Below are 20,556 nucleotides of genomic sequence, written 5' to 3'. Positions count from 1 at the left end.
TAGCCTTGGCTGTCCTGGAGCTCACTTTGTAGACCAGGCTGGCCTCGAACTCAGAAATCCACCTGCCTCTGCCTCCCAAGTGCTGGGATTAACAAACCATGCCTTTCATTTGACATCTGCTGCTGCTCTCTGTCTCATTCCTCTTTTGCTTCTCTAGATCCTATTAAAGAGTCTGTTTCCTTCCCACAGTGTGCTGGGAAGGACGTGAAAGCTTTGGTTGACACCGGCTGTCAATATAATCTCATCTCCTCAGCCTGTGTGGAAAGACTGGGGTAAGTAGCCATTTGTCCTGGGTAGAAGTCAGATGTAATTATTTTTCTTGCTTGCATCTGTTTAAGGTTATAATGCTTGAAGGTATCCACAGAAGCAAGAGAAACATGCAAAGCTTTTCCTCGCCTCCAGAACCAGTTTCCTTAATAGAGAGGAATGCTGCAATTTGTCAGACAGTGGGAGAAATGCAGGAAACCTTGGGCCTTCTGTTCATTTCCACTTTCTAAATTCTGAGCAGGTTTTAGAGTATGGAATGAGAAAGTGTAAGACTCTCGCTCAGTACATACCCTGCCTTGATTCTCTAGACAGCAAGTTGTCCTGTTGTTACTCCAGAAGTGTAGAAGCAAGGATGGCTTTCTCTACCTAACTGCTATTTCACTCAACCTTTCCTGTTACTCCTTCCTTCTTCTTACTCTTTCTTCCAAAGTACCAGATGTTCTCTGAGGTTTCTTGCTTAGAATCAACCTAATATTATTTCCCCTAGTTTTCTGTAGACCCAGTGATTCTCAACTTTCCTAATGTGTGATGCTTTAATACACACGTTGTAGTGACCCTCAGCTATAAAATTATTTTTGTAGCTACTTCATAGTTGTAGTTTTGTTGCTGTTATGAATTGTAATGTAAGTATCTGCAATGTAAACTCCAGTGGTCTTAGGCAGTCCCCGTGAAAGAGTCATCCACCCCCCAAAGGGGTCAGGAGCCACAGGTTGAGAACCAACCGCTGCTGTAGACGGCAAATTATTCCTCAGGCCAAATCTCTGTAGCTAATGAGACAGACCAAGTGGCCTGTTTAGAGCTTCCTCCAAAACATGCAGATTCTCAACTGAGCTTACCCAGGGCTTCACTGCAGTTCTGCATTACATCATCTGTTTCTCCCGTATCTGCCTACTTCTCACTTCCTACCCACTGTTGGGACTCTCTGAAGTTTGTTCTGTGAATTATTTTATACATCACTATCTAGGATTGGGGAAAAGTAGATCCCAGGACTCAAGTGGGAAGAATCTTAAGTTTTTGTCTTTTTTTTTTTTTAAATGTAGTGAAGAGATGAGGTATGTACAATATGATGGTTCCAGAAAGACTAATGATGTCCTGGTGCATAATTAGGCAGCAGACTGCCATGGTTCCGGAGGAATTAATAACCATCTGTAAAACTGCAATTAGTTTTCTTTTGGATGGGCTGTAATACCAAAAGAGAGGAAATGGAGGAAAACAGAAGTATTGGCACAGAAAATCCCTAATTAAGTATTTATCCACCAGCCCATAATAGCTCGGGTGCTAGCTATTCCAATCAGCTTATGTAATTGTGTGAAACCTTGATGCTGTTCTTTCCTTCCATCCCAGCAAAGGCAAGTCAAATTAGGGAGGACTTTCCCCACAATATGCTTTGCTGCTAACCAGTATCAATATTCTTACCAAACAAGTGCCTGTCTCCATTAGCCTTATAGACTAAGACAATTTTATGACAAGAAATTGAAATAGAAAGGAGAAAAATGGACCTTGAATGAAGTCTTTTCTAAGTTAGGATTAATTTGCCCTCTGATATCTGTTATCCGCAGATGGATAAAGACACATTAATAGGGATATTAGGATGCAGAACAGAATTCTCTAAACATGTCAACTCCTCTCTGCACAAATGCAGGTAGTAATTTAAGTTTCTGAAAGACAGGACACAAGCCCCCTGTTTTCTTTTGTATTCCCCTGGCATGGTTAGAAAGAAAGGGTTGAAGCAAGTATAGCCTGCCTAGCTCAGGAAGTCCCTAGAGAACCCGATTCTGGACAGAAAACTTTGACAATGGGATTATAATAGCTTTCTCTCTGTTTCAGACTAAAGGACCATGTCAAATCTCACAAGCATGAAGGAGAAAAGCTTTCTCTACCACGGCATCTCAAAGTAGTCGGCCAGATTGAGCACCTACTGATCACAGTGGGTTCTCTCCGTCTGGATTGCCAAGCAGCTGTGGTTGGTGAGTTAAATTGGGGGATAGATGGGTCTAACATAAACTCTCATGCCTATAATACTGACTTCTTCAAAATCCAAGATTTCCATTTCCGTATACTCTACACCTTTGTGATAATTTTACCCTTCCAAGCGCTGGGATTAAAGGTACGTGCCACCATACCATGCACATTTGTTGATATTGTTTTGAGACAGGGTCTCTCTAAATAGTTCTGTATGTCCTGGATCTCACTATACAGGCCAGGCTGTCCTTGTACTCACAGAGATTCTCCTGTCCCTCCCCCCTAGTGCTGAAATCAAAGGCGTGTACCACCATGGACAGCTCAGCACATTAGTTTTTTTTTTAATTAATTAGTTAATTTACCAGGGGCTAGATGGCATAGTGGTTTAGAGTATTTCCTGCCCTTTCAAAAGACTCAGATTAGGTTCCCAACATCTATATAGGATGGCTCACAACCACCTGTGACTCCAGTGCCAAGGGATCTGACACCTTCTTCTGACATCCTCAGGCTTTTGTACATATGTGATGTACATACATACTTAGGCACACACAGAAACATTAAATCTTTAAAAATAGAATGGAGCCAGTGGAATTGCTCAGTGGATTAAGATGGTTGGAATCAAACTGATAGCCTGAGTTTGATCTCAGATTTCCACATGTGTTCCATGGCACAGGTATGCCCCCATAAATAAACACATGTAATTACAATTTTTAATAATCTTGATGACATAAGGCTATTTTCATACAAGTATGTAAATGCACTTTCTCACTCTTCACTGGCCAGTCAGCTCCCACTGTTGCCCCCAACAGCTTCACTACTTGATGTCATCTGTTTCTCTGACTGTATGTGCCCTTATGAAAGAAGACACACAAATGAGAGAGAACATCAAGTCTTTGTCTTTCTGAAACTGATTTAATTTACTCACTGTGATGATCTCCAGTTGCATCCATTTTCCTGCAAATGGCATAGCTTCATTCTTTATGGATAAAAGGAATTCCATTATGCATATAAGCCACAGGAAACAGACTTTCCCTACATTTACTAATTTATTTGTTTGGGGGGGGGTGTGCTCATGTGACATGACATTTTTATGGAGGTCAGAGGTTAGGTTTTTCCCTCCTCTGTGGATTCCAAGGAGTGAACTCAGGTCATCAGATATGACAGCAATCACTTTGCCCACTGAGCCATCTTACCTACCTAAAGACAGATTTTTTTTTTTTTAATGTGTGAGCTAAAATGTCCCAAAAGGCACTTTTCATGAGCTTGTAACTGGTGAAGACAAGGTCCTTGTACTCCTGCCATAAATGCCTGATCGCCTACTCTCCTTCTGTGCTTCTCATATGTTCTGTTAGACTACACTAAGTACTTGCCTCTATTTTACTGAAGGCCTTTGTCCTCTAGAGCAGAAAAGACTTTGGGTTGAATTTTGGCTTTTACCTTCTTTTAGCTATAATGATCGGAGAAAGTACAGGTTCAACAGCTATTTATTGGGTAGTTAGCTGGCTGGTTTGCTGGGTGGGTGAATGGATAGATGGTACAAATGCATTGAATGGTGTTTACGCTGACATCCAAGCCAGCATGGAAATGTCTGACTCTTACTGTTTGTTTTTTATTAGATGATAATGAAAAAAGCTTATCACTTGGTCTCCAGACTCTTAGATCCCTGAAGGTAGGACTGACTCTACTTTTCCTTTGATATTTCGTCTCAGAGGCAGGGAACTGAGAGTAGCATCGCTGAGTGACCAGTGATCCTTCTTTGTTTTAGTGTATCATAAACTTGGACAAGCACCGGCTGATTGTGGGGAAGACAGACAAAGAAGAAATCCCTTTTGTGGAGACAGTTTCTATGAATGACGACAAGTAAGTACATGAGTCAGGGGATTCTCAGACAGTGTACAGGCTTATAGCCCACCTCTAGCTTTCAGTCATAGCAGAAGTCAGCCCTTCCCCAGGCTAGAGTTTACTGTCCCACAGAACTCTGTAGCCTACATGTTATAATAAACAAGGATAGCACATAGAATAGTGGAAAAAACTAACAGTCTTTTAAGGTGGTGGTGGTGGTGGTGGTGGTGGTGGTGGTGGTGTGTGTGTGTGTGTGTGTGTGTGTGTGTGTGTGTGTGTAACAAGGTTTCAGTGTGCAGCTCAGGCATGGAATGGGGTGAGTTGGGAATAAGGCATTGAGATGAGGTTTTAGCATGTAGCCCAGGCTGGCTTTAAATTCATGACCTTCCTGCCTCAGCTCCCTAAGTGCTAGGATTATAGATGTATACATGAGACTTTTTAAACCCAAGTTAATTTGCCTTCAGATTAACTCCTTTGAATTTGCTATCAATTATTTGTTTCTTTCTCATTTCAGCACTTCAGAAGCATAATTGCAGCCTGAAGCGTGTGCGCATGTGCACACACACCAGGTTGACAGACTGAGAAAACTGGGTTTGAACTAAATACAATAGCAACTTGCCATGGACCAAGTCCTTCCCTCCAGTACATCCTGCAGGGGCTTCTTCCCGCTCAGACCTTTTTAGACTATAGTCTGTGCTTAGAGATCTTGTCTGGTTAATGGCTTAATGGTTAAACAGACATTGTTTTTTACTTCTTTGAATATTTAATTTATAGACCTTTTTTGACACTGCCAGGTCTTATTTGTGGCCTATTTCTCTGCTTCTTCCAAGAATTTGCTTTTTATTAATCAATCCAGTGTAGGGGCTGCCAGGTTCTACTTCTCCATAGATAACACTTGCTTTTTGAAAATATTAAAATATACAGTAAATAGAAACTTTCTTGCAGCTGTTTCAAAGAGGTGAGGAAACATGTCCTGATTTTAGAATCTCTTCTGAAGTGATTGATTTTTCAGGGAGATCATCTGGTCCAGACATTTAATTTAAACACACAGATAGGTAAATGAATTATCTAAATTCACATATTAAGTCATGGCAGAAGACAAGCAGAATCCTGGCCTGATATCCAAACCAAGGCTCTTATGCTGCTTCCTTTGTTTTCCAGCCTTAAGAAGAAGGCAGGAAGGTTAAAGTGCAAGAAAGGAGGGGTAATGGATGTGGCTTAGTGGTGGCCTGCTTGTCTAATGTGCACAAGGTCCTGGGCTCCATCACAGCACTAGAGATAGAGAGATGGCTTGTTGATTAAGAGTGCTTGCTGCATAAGCATGAAGACTGCCATTTGGATCCTAGTACCCAAACAAAAGCTGGGCATTGTCCCACACACACCTGAGACCCCAATGGAACTTTCTAGCTTCCAGTCTAACCAAAAGAGAGAGAGGAAGAGACAGGAAGAGGGGGAGAATGGAGGGGGAGTGTCTCCAGAGTCCTTGCCCCAAAGGAACCAAGTGAAGTGTGGTAGAGGAATAGACGACACCCACATGTTCCTCTGGCCTCTGTGAGTGTGCACAGGTGCATAGCTCCATGCACTCATACAAATTCCTACACACACTCACAGACACACATGGACACACACCACAGGGAAGATGAGAGGGTGCAAAAACAGGCTACAAAGATGAAAGAGTCTCTCAGTGAACAAGAGAAGAAAGAAACCACAGATAGGAAGGCATATTATTAGTTCCTGAGACACCACTGACAATGTAGTTGTCACTGGGGGATATTGATTACCCCTAAGGACCAGTCAGAATGTCTGTCTGTCTTGTTACATGTCACAAAGATTCAAGTAGCTGGAAGTAGAGATAGGGAAAGGAAAAATAAAAACCACAGTAGTCCAGAATAGAAGGAAGAGGCAGAGTATGCTGAGTGGGGAAGCCTACCTGGGAGACTTTCCTGAGACTGAAATGGGGAGTGAACCGTCCAGGCAGGGAAGTAAAGGCTGGCAAGCCCTCGGTACAGGGAAGGGAGAAAGGTAGCCGGCAGCATTAAGAACCATTAACAGCTGGGTGTAGCATATGCCTTTAACACCAGCACCCAGAAGGCAGAGGCAGGGACAGGCAGATATGAGTATGAGACCAGCCTGGTCTACATAGTGAGTTCCAGGCCAGTCAGGGAGATAGTCTCAAAAGTCAAAAAATAAAATAAAAATAAAAAACAAACAAACAAACCAGAATAACCTTTAAAACTGCCCAGTATTTCCTGATCTGACCCATCTCAGTGGACTGGGGAGTCACAGGGTTGCTTTTTAAGCTTCTTTAAAAATTAAAAAAAAAATTATTTTGCTATTGTATCTTCTCAGGCATAGAGGTGCCTGTAGTGGAATCTTCCCTTCAGTTATAGAAATATTTGACAATTCAGAAAAAAAAGCTAACTGTAAGTAATCCTTCAAGATATTCCTAAGTCTACCCTTGGCTCATAGCAGTTCTCAAACTTCGAATTTTGTCAGGTATCACAACTGTCTTGTCTAGTGTCCCAGCCTCCAGCCTGGCCATGAGAGCTCCCTTGTGTGGGAGGAACCTGCACCTTCCTGAGGCTCCCTGCACTTCTGTTCATCACAGCATCAGACCGGCCAGCTCTTCTCACAGCACAGAGCTAGAGATGTCACCCTTCTCTCCCTATTGAGAGTTCCACCTCAAGCCTTGACCCTTGGCTGCAAAGGGAGCAGACTGCAGGCTCCTTCTAGTGTCTCTGTTTGGATTTCCCGAGGGCCAGTAAGGCCAGGACTTCTCAGGTTCTTGAAAGAGGCATTGATTTTTGGCCTTTTTCAGTTGGGCACTATATGGTACCAGGATGAATACACAGCTTTTAATGTTCCTGATTGACTCTGACAAGCAGTCAGTTATTTTCTAATCTGGGAATAGAAACAATGGGTGAACTGGACTCCATGTCAGAGCTCACTCAGTTCATTCTCACCATCTGAATCCTCTAACCAAATTCCTTCAGTCCCAAGGTATAATAGAGATACCTACAATGCTTCAAGATAACTATAGGAAGTCTTGGGGTTTAGTAATGCTTTTTTTGTTTTGTTTATGAGACAGGATCTTATTATGTGGGCTAGGCTGGCCTGAAACTCAATATGTAGATGAGACTAGCCTCAAACTCATAGAAATCAGCCTGCCTGATGCTTTTTAAATGCTGCCAATTTAACTAGTCTTACAGTTCTTGTCTCTTCAGTGTTCACAAAGGAACACTGGCTTTGCTTTTGGGGGCTAGCAAAGTAAGGTCAATGAGTTTTTCCTAGTTAGAAAATGGTAGCATTTCTTAGGGTGTAATAAAATGTCTACTGCATCCTAGTTCTGAGTCCCTGGGAAGTAGTAGCAGACCTGTCTCATTCCTTAACAGACACCGCATCCAGGAAGCTGAAGATGCACATCCAGGTATTTCCATTTTAATTTAAGGGATGTCTTCTGACTTTCCTTTTTCCTTGCTCTGCACATACCCCTCTAGTATGGTTTTCTGTTCCTTAGCTCAGAGCATCTATAGACTGGATTACCTAGCTGCCCTTACTCTTGTGTAGTAGAAATACCTTTCAGGCTGGGGACTTGGAGGAGAGGAACTGGATTCCTCCCTCCTTCTGTTGCCAGGTCTTTCTGCATTAGCACTTTATCTGCTCAGTATTTCTGACTGTACTGGGCTTATTTGTGACACCGATGTATCAATAAAGTGGACTTGTTCTCTGTGTGATTGTCTGAGTCTCTGAAGCTAAGGAGCCAGGACACAGCCTAAGTGTATCAGCACTTCTGCTTAGGGCCTCTAAATGCAAGCCTTTGTGGTTTTCAGCTCTCAGCTGCTGGTACTGCTTCAGCTCCCTCTTAAAGTCTTTGAATCTCATCGATTTGTAGTCTATGAAGCAAACAGGAAAAGTATTGAACTGACAGTGCCAAGTGAGAACACCCATGTGAAGTGCTGGGTAGTCAGACCTCCATGTAAAGAACAATCAGCAGTGTGTGGAGAATTACTTTTAGAAAAGTAAATGTTTATTTGGATAACAAATGAGAGAGGCTTGGAGCCGGGCATGGTAGTGTACGCCTTTAATCCCAGCACTTGGGAGGCAGAGGCAGGTGGATTTCTGAGTTCGAGGCCAGCCTGGTCTACCAAGTGAGTTCCAGGACAGCCAGGGNGCAGAGGCAGGTGGATTTCTGAGTTCGAGGCCAGCCTGGTCTACCAAGTGAGTTCCAGGACAGCCAGGGCTATACAGAGAAACCCTGTCTCAAAAAAGGGAGGGAGGGAGGGAGAGGGAGAGGGAGAGGGAGAGGGAGAGGCTTGGGAAGGGAAAGGGTTGAGCTAGCCTTATTATATAGAGCCCTGCACTAATATGAGCAAAACTGTAGATACAATGCAACCCCACAGCACAACAAACAACAGCCAAAACATGCTGTTTAGAAATATGGATTTAAATCTCCGAGATGGCAAAGATATAAAGATTTGGAGGTTGGAAATTGAGTGTAGTGGGCTAGAGTGGGCCCTGCTACTTTTCATTATAAATCTCATAGTGCTACATGATTAAAAATTAATATTGTGCAACTTTTCTTGAAAAACTCTCAGAACCACCTGTTTACTAGCACTTTGCCCCCCAAATCACATCGTCTGGGACAGGGTTTGTGGCACTGGCAGCAGGAGGGGACAGGAGACTGGGTAGACTCTAAGGTGAGATCCTCTTGGCAAGGTCTGGAGCAGGTGGTCACAGTTGCTTATCTCAAGATGACAATGGCTGGGGAGGGGCAGAAGAGCCTTGGCTGCCCTTGCACCAAACAGTTTCAACTGTTTTGTTATTTTAGGAGCCCAAGAGTTTAGCAGCCATAGTGGCACCAACAGCTCTGAGATCAGAAATGATATTCTAGCGCCACGACTCCTGGGTACTATGATGGGCACCAGACAGCAAGAGTATGTATGGTAAGGCACACTTATGTGGTTTTCACAGAGTACAGAAAACCTCATATTAAAGGGGACTAAATAAGGGAAAACTGATAGGTGCACATGATAAAGTTCTAATTATGCCTTCTTTAAATTTGGAGATGGCTCCTCTTGCCTTCCTAACTGTTGTCCAGAGAGAATTTTTCAGGCTTTACCAAGAGATGAGAACTCAGATCTGGTGGTAAAGTACCCTTGCCCTGTTAATCAAGAGGAATGGAATAGGGGCTGAGGATGTAACTTAGAGGGAAAAAGCTTGCTTAACATATGCGAGCTCTGGGCTCAATTCCTAACATGGCAAAAGTGGCAAAAGAAATACAAAAAAGGAAAGCCTACTCAATAGGGAAGCCAGGAGAAGGGCAGAGAGGAAGGCAGATCCTCAAGTGAGTGCCAGCGTATAAACAAAACAGCTTTAAAGTGATCCTGGCCAGAATTCTCTCCTCACATAACCCAGTTCCCCAGGTCTGCTCTTTGCACTTTGGACCTCTTAGCCTCATCGCTCAGGGTTAGAAAGAATTCAAGCAAAGACTAAAGTAAGTACCTGTTATTCCCCAGACAACTAAATGAATTTTTTTCCCTCCCCTTTTCTTTTTCCCTAGTCCTCATATTAATGCTTGGATCTCGGTCTCCAGGTCCAAAGATACAAAAATAAAGGTTCCTCTGCTCATAGGACCCACAAGCTTTTGAAAGGGGATGGGAACATAAAGGTATATATGAAAACACAATTTTACTATAATAAAGTAAGTTAGAAAAGAGATCTGCAAAGCCACAGACATATACACTTGTAAAGGAAGGCTTTCCAGCAATAAAGATCCTGGGTCTACAGGAGCAGGAAACAGTCATACATGTATAAGCTGGGCAGAGCAAGAGAAGTAAAGCCTTCTATTAAAGTCAGCTGAAATTATATTCATTTTTGGCAGATATACTTCTCCCAAGCCCTTAGCTCTCTACCTGTCCCAGTGTCTTAGTTAGGGTTTTATTGCTGTGAAGAGACACCATGACCACAGCAACTCTTAAAAAGGACAGCATTTAATTGGGGTTGGCTTACAGTTTCAGAAGTTCAGTGTGGGAATCATCGTGGCAGGAAGCATGGCAGTGTGCAGACAGACATGGTGCTGGAGGAACTGACCCAAAAGGCACCAGGAGACTATAAGCCACACTGTACATAGTTTGAGCATAGGAGATCTCAAAGCCCTCTCCTAGTGACACACATCCTCCAAGGCCACACCTACTCCAAGAAGGCCACACCTCCTAATAGTGCTACTCCCTGTGGACCAAACATTCAGAGTCTGTGGAAGGCCATCCCTACTCAGACCACCACACACAGTTTCTCCCCATCACTGCTCTTTTATTTTAACCTGAATCTCCAGTCTATGGTCAGTTACACGTCAGGAATGGCTGCTCACTGTGCATTCTAGAGCAAAAAATTTCTAATAGCCACTTTGAGAAGGTTTTTTGTTTGGTTGGCTGTTTTTTTACTTTGCAAAGAATTTTATTAGCACATTTCAAATTTTAATCCCAGGCTTCTTAAGCTTATTTTGTCACAAGGGATTAATTGTATATAAGCAAAACAAACAAACAAACAAAACTGAAAAGAGCTGCGGTGTGCAGGGGGCTTGGCCTTAAAAATATTAGACTTCTAGATTTTTTTTTGCTGTGTTTTGAGACAGCGTTTCCCTGTGTAACAGCCCTGGCTATCCTGGAACTCACTTTGTAGACTGGGCTGGCTCAAATTCAGAGATCCACCTGCCTCTCATTCCCAATTGCTAGAATTAAAGCTGTGTGTTACTACCCCTGGCTAGAGATCTAGATTTTTATCAGATACATAAACAAAAGAATTTCTAAACGCAGCCATGTATAAAATAGCAGCTCCTGTAACTTCTCAAGTGTCAACTTCTTCAGAAGTCACCTCAATTCAGCTTGCCACATTCTTAGAGGCTTCATCAAAATTCCCCAGGGATCTGGAACTATCATCTTGTTAGTAAGTAGCAAATGGTGCTTCTCCATCTAGCCTGTTTGGGCGGCTTCAGCCAGTCTCTTGAAACTAGTCAGACTGCCTGCACCAAGCTGGTTTAGGATGCTGGGAAACATTTCTGTCAGCTGTTTTATCTCAGTGTGGCCTGTAATGGTGAAGGTGTTTGCTACCAGAGACGCCTGAACTTTAGAGTTGCTAAAATGGATCAGTTTCTTGGTTTTAAAACATGCTCACCTCTTCATTATCAGTTATTGTTTACTAACTTCTTTAAGGAGAACTGCAGTTTTTATCATCTGCTGTGGCTGTCCTATGAACCACCTTCTTTCTGTGGGAGGTGCCTTTCCCAACAATGCAAACGTGTGCCTGCAGATTGGCAAGTTTTTCCTGGTTCATGATTGTTTCATCTTGTTAGTGAAAATGGGGCTGTGTGGGAGGACTAGGGTTCGTGCTCAGGGGGCCCCAGGCAGACAAGCTGAGAGAAAGGACACACGTGGAGACATAATCCAATACATTCAAAATATTTAAATTTTAACCACTATTTCAGTTTTTAATTTTATATGTATGAGTGTTTCGCAAAATGTACACATGTGTACCATATGTGTCAGTGCCACTGGGCAACAGAAGAGCGGACCCAATCCCCTGGAACCAGAGTTACAGAAGGTTGTAAGCTGCCACGTGGATGGTGCAAGAGCAGCAAGGGCTCACAACTGCTGAGTCAGCTCTGCAGCCCCAACTTTAATCAGTATTTTAAAATAAAAAAGATTTTGTTTTCCTTGTATTGACTTCGAAATACAGCATACAACACTCGATTTAGATTCCTCACAATCAAATGTTTGATTGCCACATGTAGCTCTAAAGCTCTGCCCATACTGAGTGTTTGTTATGTGATCTTCTTCATTAAACAGATGAGGTGGGCCTGACTTGGTGGCCCATGCCTGTAGTCAGTTATTAAGGAGCCTGAGGGAGGGGAATCTCTTGAGCCCACTAGTTTGAGACAGCATGGACAAAGAGAAGAAAATAACTGAAAATAACCCACCAGCCTAAGGCATTGCTGCAGTCCTTTATCTCTGTACCCTCCATCAAACCTCTGAAAAGAATTCTTTTTGCTTCTCCTCCTTTTTCTTTCTTCCTCCTCCTCTTCCTCCTTCCTCATTTTCCTTCTCCTCTTTCTCTTTCTCCTCCTTTTTGTGAGACAGGGTCTCTCCATGTAGCCTGTCCTGGAACTCACTTTGTAGACCAGACTGGCCTTGTCTCAGAGATCTGCCTGCCTCTGGGGTCAAAGGCATGCTGGATCAAAGGTATCCAACACGAGCATTGGCTCTGAAAAGAATTTTGAAGGAGGGTTCCTATGCTTTATCTGAAGAGCACACTTTCCTTTGACATGTTAGAGATACAGCTCTAAACTGATCCAAACTGGCTACTAAGTCAGCTTTTAGCAATCAGATCTACAATAACTCACCAACAAATTTTATCCTGACAGTCCTGCGATTAGTAGGACACCCCTTAGAAGGACAATTATCCCCACTGTGACAGGATCATCACAAGAACTGGTGTGAAAGCATCTAGTCCTTTGGGCTAGTTGCCATTTAGGACTAAAAAAGGGCTAAATACATTTAATGCAATAGCACTTTGTGTTAGATTCTAGTCTAGCATCGTCAAGAATCACATAGCAGTAAAACGCTGCGAAATTTCTACCTGTAAATTAAGACATTTCCACCAACCATGAAAGGACCACTTGAAGGGGCTGGGGGGGGGTGTCTTATAAGTAAAATTTGAAAATCATAAAATTTAATCCCTTTTTATTGAAAGGAAGTGATTTTCCCTAATGACATTCAGCAAATCCCTAAGGGCTGTGATGAGCACGCTGCATCCCTTTCTCTACCCCCAGAGTCTCTACTAAGTGGAAAAAATATTTTAATGAGCAGCTCTATGTTCTCTCCAGGGTGCTCCTGAAGTATCTACAGAAAAAGACACCCCATGGAGTAGGGTCTGCGCTCCCAGAACTGACTGAGAGGTCAACTGTTTTAAATAGGCACTGCCTCACAGGAGCTTTGCTCCTGGATTCTCCACCTCCAGGAGTCCTGGGCCAGGGATGCTCCAGGGGCGTCCGCATCTTGCAAAGCCTGACTTGAGCCAGCCCAGATTCGCCGCCGTGGCCCACTTCCCAGTCCTAGACTGGACCAAGGCTGTCAGTCCCTAGTGGAAGCCACACCCACGTGGACAGCTCACTGTTACTGTTGGGAGCCGGGCAGGAGACTGTGTCCTGGAGGCGCACGGACCGCAGGTTCGTACTGAAGCCCCGGTGCGGAGCCTCGAGCCTCCATCGCCGGGTGGGCTTCCGATCTAAAGACGCTCGGGTTCTCCTGGCCAGGTCTCCACGCACAGCACCCTCTCGGCCTCCGCAGTTCCCGGGGATGGGGCTCACTTGGCCTGCGGGACTAGATCCGCATGGCCTGCTCCCTGTGGGTGCAGGATTCGCCAGCTCTGGCCGGGGAAGACCCCCAGCCTTTAGTGCAGCCCCGGAGCCGCGGCCGTGGCGGGCCTTGTGCACCCGGAACCGTTTCCGGGGCGGAGGCTTTCTCGCAGCTGACCCGGCGCGGACGGTGACGCGCAGGCCCAGGCGGAAGTGCGGGCGGAGGATCCCGAGCCAGATCCCGAGCCGGGCGCGGGGCTCGGAGCTCGGGGCTCGCAGGAGCGGCTGGCTCCCGCGATGGCGAGCCTATGGTGCGGAAACCTGCTGCGGCTGGGCTCGGGGCTCAGCATGTCCTGCCTGGCGCTGTCGGTGCTGCTGCTCGCGCAGCTGACAGGCGCCGCCAAGGTGAGTCCCGCCCCGCACGGCTCCTGACAGGAGCTCCGCCCCTGTCTCTGGCCTGGCAGAAACTGGGGCTGACCACTTGCTCCCCACTCTCGGGTCTCCCAATCCGACAGCCAAATCCCCCCCGACCCCGCTTCACAGCCCGGGCTGGCCCTCCCTAGAGCATCCTAAGCCTTAGCCCCAGACAGTGCCAGAGCGGGGTCTACATTTGACATGTAGACCTCTTGACATTTCCCTTCCCAGCCCCGACAGGGCACACCCGGAACTTTCCAGCCCTGGGAGCTTTGAACTTTCCACCCTTAAACTTGGGCAGCTCTCAGCCCCGAATCCAAACGGTGGGAAACCCTCATCTCCCTGAAATCTTCTCTAGTAGGGACTAGCTCCCCTCATCCTCACCTCCCCGAAGTCTTCCCTACTAGGGACTAGCTCCTCTCAACTCATTGATAAGCAGATTCTTTTGCCATGGTGGGGGCTCGACTCTCGTGTCAACTACCCGTTCCCAGAAGGACCTATAGGGCCACCCCACTAGCCTGATACTCTCACCAAGATCCCCTCCAGGAAAACACACACACACACACACACACACACCTCTTCTGATAATTTACTAGCCTAGGAGAGAGGGGACAGGAAGTTGTGTCCTATCCCTCACTGTGTTTCTTAACCTTTTGGTCCCCATATATTTTTTAGTGACCCAGAGCTGTCCTGGCCCAAGAAAACATGTGCTTTCCTCCCAGTGGGCTAATTTTGGGGCAAAATAGAAAGACTCCGCGGTGTAGTGGGAAATAGTGACACTGCATTTTTAAAAAGTTTTATAATATTTTTAAATATAAAGGGCTGGGAAAGATAGGTCACAGGTAGGCAGGTGTTTTTGATCAATTTGTTGTTGTTGTTGTTGTTTTTTTTCAGTCTTTCTGGTGTCATCAGAAATAGGGACAGCAAAAAGTTTCCCAACTTTTGAAATACTGCTAGTATGGACTCTCTGTATGGCTGTCAAACATTACCATTTTATGTAGTGTATCATGATATAAACATCCATCTCCCCTTGATAGGATTTGTCCCAGTAAACAGGAGCTGTGCCTCTTGCTTCTCTGAGTCCTCCTCATTGAACACAGGCTCTGGCACAGTGGCTACTGATATATTTAGGAGCTGTCAACAGCTCTGCCAGACATTTCATTGTACCAAGGAGCAGTGGATATGTCTCAGTGGGGACTAATGAGCCACAGCCTTCTCAAATAAACAACCCTTTGCTGAGAAAGCATCTCTTGGATTTATGCAGCATTTAATGCCTGCTTGCTTTGCCTCCTGAAACTTGTATTGCTAGGAGTTGCTTTTCTTGTCAACCATGGATTGCCAGACAAGTTTCCTGGGGGACAATGGGAAGATTCAAACTACTTTCCCTTTTGACTTCCCTTCTAGCACTGGCTGAGTGCCCCTCAATCTTCATCCTGTTTATAGCTCACTCAGCCCCTTTTATCCACGCCCAGTGCCTTTCTCCCAAAAGGAACAAGTTAGAAAAGAAGAAATCAGAAGAATTCTGACTCACCTCACCCTATTGTGTTACAGATTGAATTGGCCTGATGCATGCTAAGCGTGTGCGTTAGCACTGAGCTAAACCCATCCCCAGCCTACACCTATGACTTGCTTATAAATAATCTTTAATTCCCTTCTCCCCAACCCCTTCATATCAGAATATCTCTTTGTAGGCCCTATTGCCTGTCATGATATGCTTTTCTAGTGGCAGGTAGATGATAATAACACAATTGATTGTCATGCAATTCATAAATGAGTTTAATAAGGCACAGATAGTGTCTTACAGATTTTAGGAACTTGAATCTCTCAAACCTAGATCTTTGTAATGGTTCTAGAATATCTGACAGGGATACTTAGCAAAATGTACATGTGTAGATTTAAAAAAATATATTGACGATAAACTATAAACAAGTTATACTGTTTTCACTTTTATTGCAGAATTTTGAAGATGTGAGATGTAAATGCATCTGCCCTCCCTATAAAGAGAACCCTGGGCACATTTATAATAAGAATATATCTCAGAAAGATTGGTAAGTAGCTCGGACCAAGGGGTCACCTGCTACATAATCTGTGGCTCCTGCTGTTAACTCAGACTGTTCTTATGATGTCTCATTTTGTTCCTAAGCAGAAGTGTCAGATCTTAGCCTGGGGTCCTGAGTGGCTGATACAAGTCTAAAGGAATACTGTAGCCTAAACAGAAAGCTCTAGGCCGGGGAGGTTTCATTTCAGATGGGACTGAGTTTATTGTACTAACTACCAATAGCTACTCTCTTGTGCCCTCTTAAACTTTAGTCAGGGATCTTTCTCCCTCTTTTCAGTGAAAGGCAAATTGAGCCTTCTTTATCTGATGTATAAATTTTTTTAATTACTTAAAATATTTGTGTGTGGTCATGTCCACAATGGGTATCTGTGGAGGCCAGAAGAGGATATTGAATTCTCTGGAGCCAGTGTGATAGCTGCTTGTAAGATGACCAACTCCGGTGCTGGGAACTGAACTCCTGTCCTCTGCAGCAGTAGTTAGCACACTTAACTACCAAGCCATCTCTCCAGCTCCTGGTCTATAATTTTACAGCTCCTACTGTGTATGGGAGTGGGGGGTTGTTTGGTTTGGGGTTTGCTTTTGCTTTGTGTTTTGAGACAAGATCTTACTATGTAGCCCAGATCAGCCTGGCACTGTTTTGTTCACCTGTTGGCTTCAAGCTTCTGCTCCTCTTGCCTCTACTCCCCAGGCACAGTTTGTAAGTTTTGACGACAGAGTGCCAAATATTGGAGGCTCTATTTAAGTTTCAGAGACTCGTCGGATGAAGGAGAATAAAGGCTGTGCGTCTGCGTTCCTGCTTTGGGGTGTGTCAGGTAGCTCATTGGGTGTGTCAGGTAGTTCAAGTAGTTCAGATAGGCTGAGACCTTGATCTTTCCGGCCTTAGGCAATGAGGCAGGCCTGTGACGACTGGGGTCCTGATTGACTAGTTGACCAGGAGAAGCCTTCTCAGTTTATCCCAGTGGACTAGGAATGCAGGTTTTCCTGTGTGTGCCTTGAAACAGGAGGCAGCAGGTTATACAGCAGGATGGATATCCTTCAGGTGGGACTGTTATGTTACAGCCACAGTGGAAGATTGATGGGAATAGCCCTAAATGAGAAGTACTTTTGTGTGTGCTTGATTTCAAGGCTCTGTAGGCAGCAGTGATTGGAAAGCAAGAGTAAATTTGTTCCATCACAAGTTTCCAAATGACTTTGAGCACACTGGCTTTCTCTGGTGCCGTTGTTTAATCTTCCTACAAATATGCATTTAGATTCAGTCTGTTTGGTGTGTTCTTGTGATCTTGTGAACATCTGTGTATCATTTTAAGGCATTTTTATATTACAAGGCAATTGGGGTGTATTTTTAGTGGGTTTTGTACCAGCAAGTCACTTTATATAATACATGCAAGCTCTTTTTTTTTATGCTGGAGTTCAGATCCAGGGCCTTGTAAATGCTGAATAAACATTCTCCCACTGGGCAGGATCCCCAGCCCTCAAATCCATCTTTAAGTTATTTCTATAGCTTCCCAAAGCTAAATTGAACATGTATAACCAGTTTGTTTTCTCATTGGTAACAGAATGTGATACGTATTAGTGGAGTGGCAACCAAGCTCACTTTTAAAGTGTTTAACACTGATGTTTGTTTGTTTGCTTGCTTGCTTGTTATTCTGTGCTGAGAAAGGGCCATGTCTTCATCCCTGTTTATAAATTAAAACTAGAAGCTTTGAAAATAAATAGTTGAAAACAAGACTTACTGGAAATTTTCTTCCATCTTTTCTACTTTCCCTTGCTTGTAAGTCTTTTGCTGATATACGTTCCCAATTGACAGAATGTTTAACTTGTTTGGACAGACAGCAGATGGTGGTAGGTCAGGATGCTGTGACTCCCTGAAGACCTGGGTATTCAAAGTCCCAAATACAGTTTCACCTTCTAGTCTCTAGGCCTCTTGTCCAGTTGTTAGCTTTAGTGCTTCACTGACTTGGAATAGCTGGTTAAAAACAAGGAAAGTTAGAGCAGTTCTCTGGTTTGTCTTTAAGATTTGGGTCAAAGCTGGTTCTTCCTTTGAGCACTAGATGGAGGTGTTTCCTAGTTGCTAAGACTGGTTAGCCACATCTTGTTTATTATTGGTTAGTTAAAAACCTTTCCTGCTGTTTCAGTCCTACACTGCCCATGCTTCTCCCTTCCTCTCTTCTTTCCTTTTGCCTGCCTGCCTGCCTGCCTGCCTGCCTGCCTGCCTGCCTTCCTTCCTTCCTTCCTTCCTTCCTTCCTTCCTTCCTTCCTTCCTTCCTTCCTTTCTTCCTTCCTTCCTTCCTTCCTACCTATCTATCTACCTACCTACCATTCTGTTTAGAAACAGGGTCTCTTGTCTCTGTGTAGTCCAGGCCCCCCCAGAATTCTGAGTCATCCTGCCTCAGCTTCCAGGCGCTCTGATTACAAGTCTATGCCACCATGTCCAACTTCTTTTTTTTTCTGAGACAAAGTTTCTCTATGCAGCCCTGGCTGTTCTGGCTGTTCTGGCTGTTTTGGTGTTTGCCACCCCACCTGGTTTCCAGTTAACATTTTTAATTGCTCCAGTGTGGCAGATGAATGACTTATCGCATTTAACAGAAGAGTAAATTACAAAATGCTGAAAAGTGGACCCCTAAAGCCACAGTGAGAAATAATTACATCCTTGGGCCAGTTATATTGGCACATGTTTCTAGTCTCAGCACTTGGGAGGCACAGACAGGTGGATCTTGGTGAGTTCCAGGACAGCCTGGTCTACAGAGCAAGTTCCAGGGCAGGCAGGGGCTGGAGAGCTGGCCCAGCAGTTGAGTATTTAAAGATCTTACAGAGGATCTGGCTTTGGTTCCTAGCTTTGTTATCAGGCAGCTCACAGCCGCCTATAACTCCTGTTTTAGGAGATCTGATGCCCTTTGACCTCCAAGGACACCTGCATGCATATGGTACACATAAACACATGTAGGCACATGTATATACATATAAACTAAAATGTAAAATTTAAAGCATTTTTAAATGAAAAATGAAGTATACAAAAATAAGAGAGATGGCCAGGTATGATGGTGCATGCCTTTAATCCTAGTACTCTGGAGGTAGAGGCAGGTTAATCTCTGTGAGTTTGAGGCCAGCCTGGTCTACAAAGCAAGGTCCATGACGGCCAGGGATGTTACACAGAGAAGCCCTATCTTGAAAAATGGGAGATGGTAGGGGAGGTGCAGGGCAGCATTTATTATTTTTTTTTAAAAAGCAATGCTACCAAAAATATCTTTTTCTCAAAGTCTGTCATTTCTGAAAAATGATTGGTTACTTTCCATTTTGCAATTGTGTATGTGATATGTGTGCTCATGCTTCTCAGATACTTAACCCACTGAGCAGTCTCCCAGCCCTGGCTTCCAGTTTGGTATGTCTTCACTTGTCATCTCTGGCTGCCTCAAGATGCTTTGGCAGCATTCTCTTCTCCCAGCCAGTCTTCTTGGGGGTGCTCAGTGTTCTGAGATGATTCCTTCTTTGACCCATCAAAACCTACCTTTCCACATTCTGTTGCTCTGAACTATAGCATTAGAAACAAATAAAACTCAAAATGGTAAAAGTGATAAAAAGTTCAGTATCTATAACAAGTAATTTAAAACTTGGACATAGATAGCCATTGCCTTTGGCTTCTTACAATGTCTTTGGCTTTTTATACTTAAAAAAAAAAAAAAACATTATTTATTTTATATGTTAGTACACTGTTGCTGTCCTGAGACACACCAGAAGAGGGCATTGGATCTCATGACAGATGGCTGTGAGCCACCATGTGGTTGCTGGGAATTGAACTCAGGACCTCTAGAAGAGCAGTCAGTGCTCTTAAATGCTGAACCATCTCTCCAATCTAGCTTTTTACACTGTTAAACCTTGCCAAAATGCCAATGCTGAGAAAGGAAATTATTTTGCTTTGATTTATTGATCATTTGGTCCTTATTTCTGTGAGTAGGCTGTATCTGTTCTGGGTTTCAGAACTAGTTTTGATCCGAGCCAGGAGAGCATCAAGCCAGGTCTCCTCAGTACTTTCCCTTTTTTCCAGTGATTGCCTTCATGTTGTGGAGCCCATGCCTGTACGGGGACCTGATGTAGAAGCATACTGTCTACGCTGTGAATGTAAATACGAAGAAAGAAGCTCTGTCACAATCAAGGTGAAACATGAGTGTGTACACATGCACACGCGTGCACACACATTCCCACATGCTCCCCAGAAAAGACAGAAACGTTTGAGTTTCCCAGAAAGTAATAATGGCCCTGCTCTTGCTTTCTGGATTTGTTAGGACATAGTAAACTGAAAGTGAAATGGCTCTGAAACTATGTGCTACGTCTGGTTAGCACATTCTGAAATACATGGTAGTTTATCATACATACTGAAAGCCAGTGAGACAACATTATCAGGCCCTCCTCCTCCTCATCTGCTCCCAACCCTAGGACTGAAGGATGCCTTTAGTCACTATGGTAACTCCAGGTCTTCGGTCCCTGAAGGGACTGGGATATGGACAGCTCATCACCATGACCTCTAATGAGCTCAGTTACTTTATTCTGATAGTGAGTGGTTCTAGGGTTTTGTTTGTTTTATGATCTTGCTTTCCAGCTGGGTGGTGGTGGCACAGGCCTTTGATCCTAGCCACTTGGGAGGCAGAGGCAGGCGGATTTCTGAGTT

The 20,556-nt window shown here is 44.2% G+C and overlaps 2 protein-coding genes across 2 annotated transcripts in view; both read left to right on the top strand.

Annotated features, from left to right (window-relative positions):
- The window catches only part of Nrip3 (nuclear receptor interacting protein 3), a 23,307-nt gene extending 17,104 nt beyond the window's left edge, over positions 1-6,203 (top strand). The window contains exons 3-7 of the mRNA XM_021168789.2: positions 190-272; positions 2,095-2,234; positions 3,846-3,898; positions 3,995-4,089; positions 4,586-6,203. Of these exons, the coding sequence (XP_021024448.1) occupies positions 190-272; positions 2,095-2,234; positions 3,846-3,898; positions 3,995-4,089; positions 4,586-4,601 (387 nt within the window). The 3' untranslated portion in view covers positions 4,602-6,203. The remainder of the gene's footprint in view (positions 1-189; positions 273-2,094; positions 2,235-3,845; positions 3,899-3,994; positions 4,090-4,585) is intronic.
- Positions 6,204-13,614: 7,411 nt separating this feature from the next.
- Positions 13,615-20,556, top strand: part of Tmem9b (TMEM9 domain family member B) — a 15,923-nt gene continuing 8,981 nt past the window's right edge. Inside the window, exons 1-3 of the mRNA XM_021167137.2 lie at positions 13,615-13,825; positions 15,791-15,882; positions 19,936-20,044. Coding sequence (XP_021022796.1) covers positions 13,718-13,825; positions 15,791-15,882; positions 19,936-20,044 — 309 coding nt within the window. The 5' untranslated portion in view covers positions 13,615-13,717. The remainder of the gene's footprint in view (positions 13,826-15,790; positions 15,883-19,935; positions 20,045-20,556) is intronic.

The sequence above is a fragment of the Mus caroli genome, chromosome 7, assembly GCF_900094665.2.
Source record: "Mus caroli chromosome 7, CAROLI_EIJ_v1.1, whole genome shotgun sequence".
NCBI classification, from domain to species: domain Eukaryota; kingdom Metazoa; phylum Chordata; class Mammalia; order Rodentia; family Muridae; genus Mus; species Mus caroli.
Note: the sequence above shows the minus strand (reverse complement) of the source record. Positions and strands in the feature narration are given on the sequence as shown.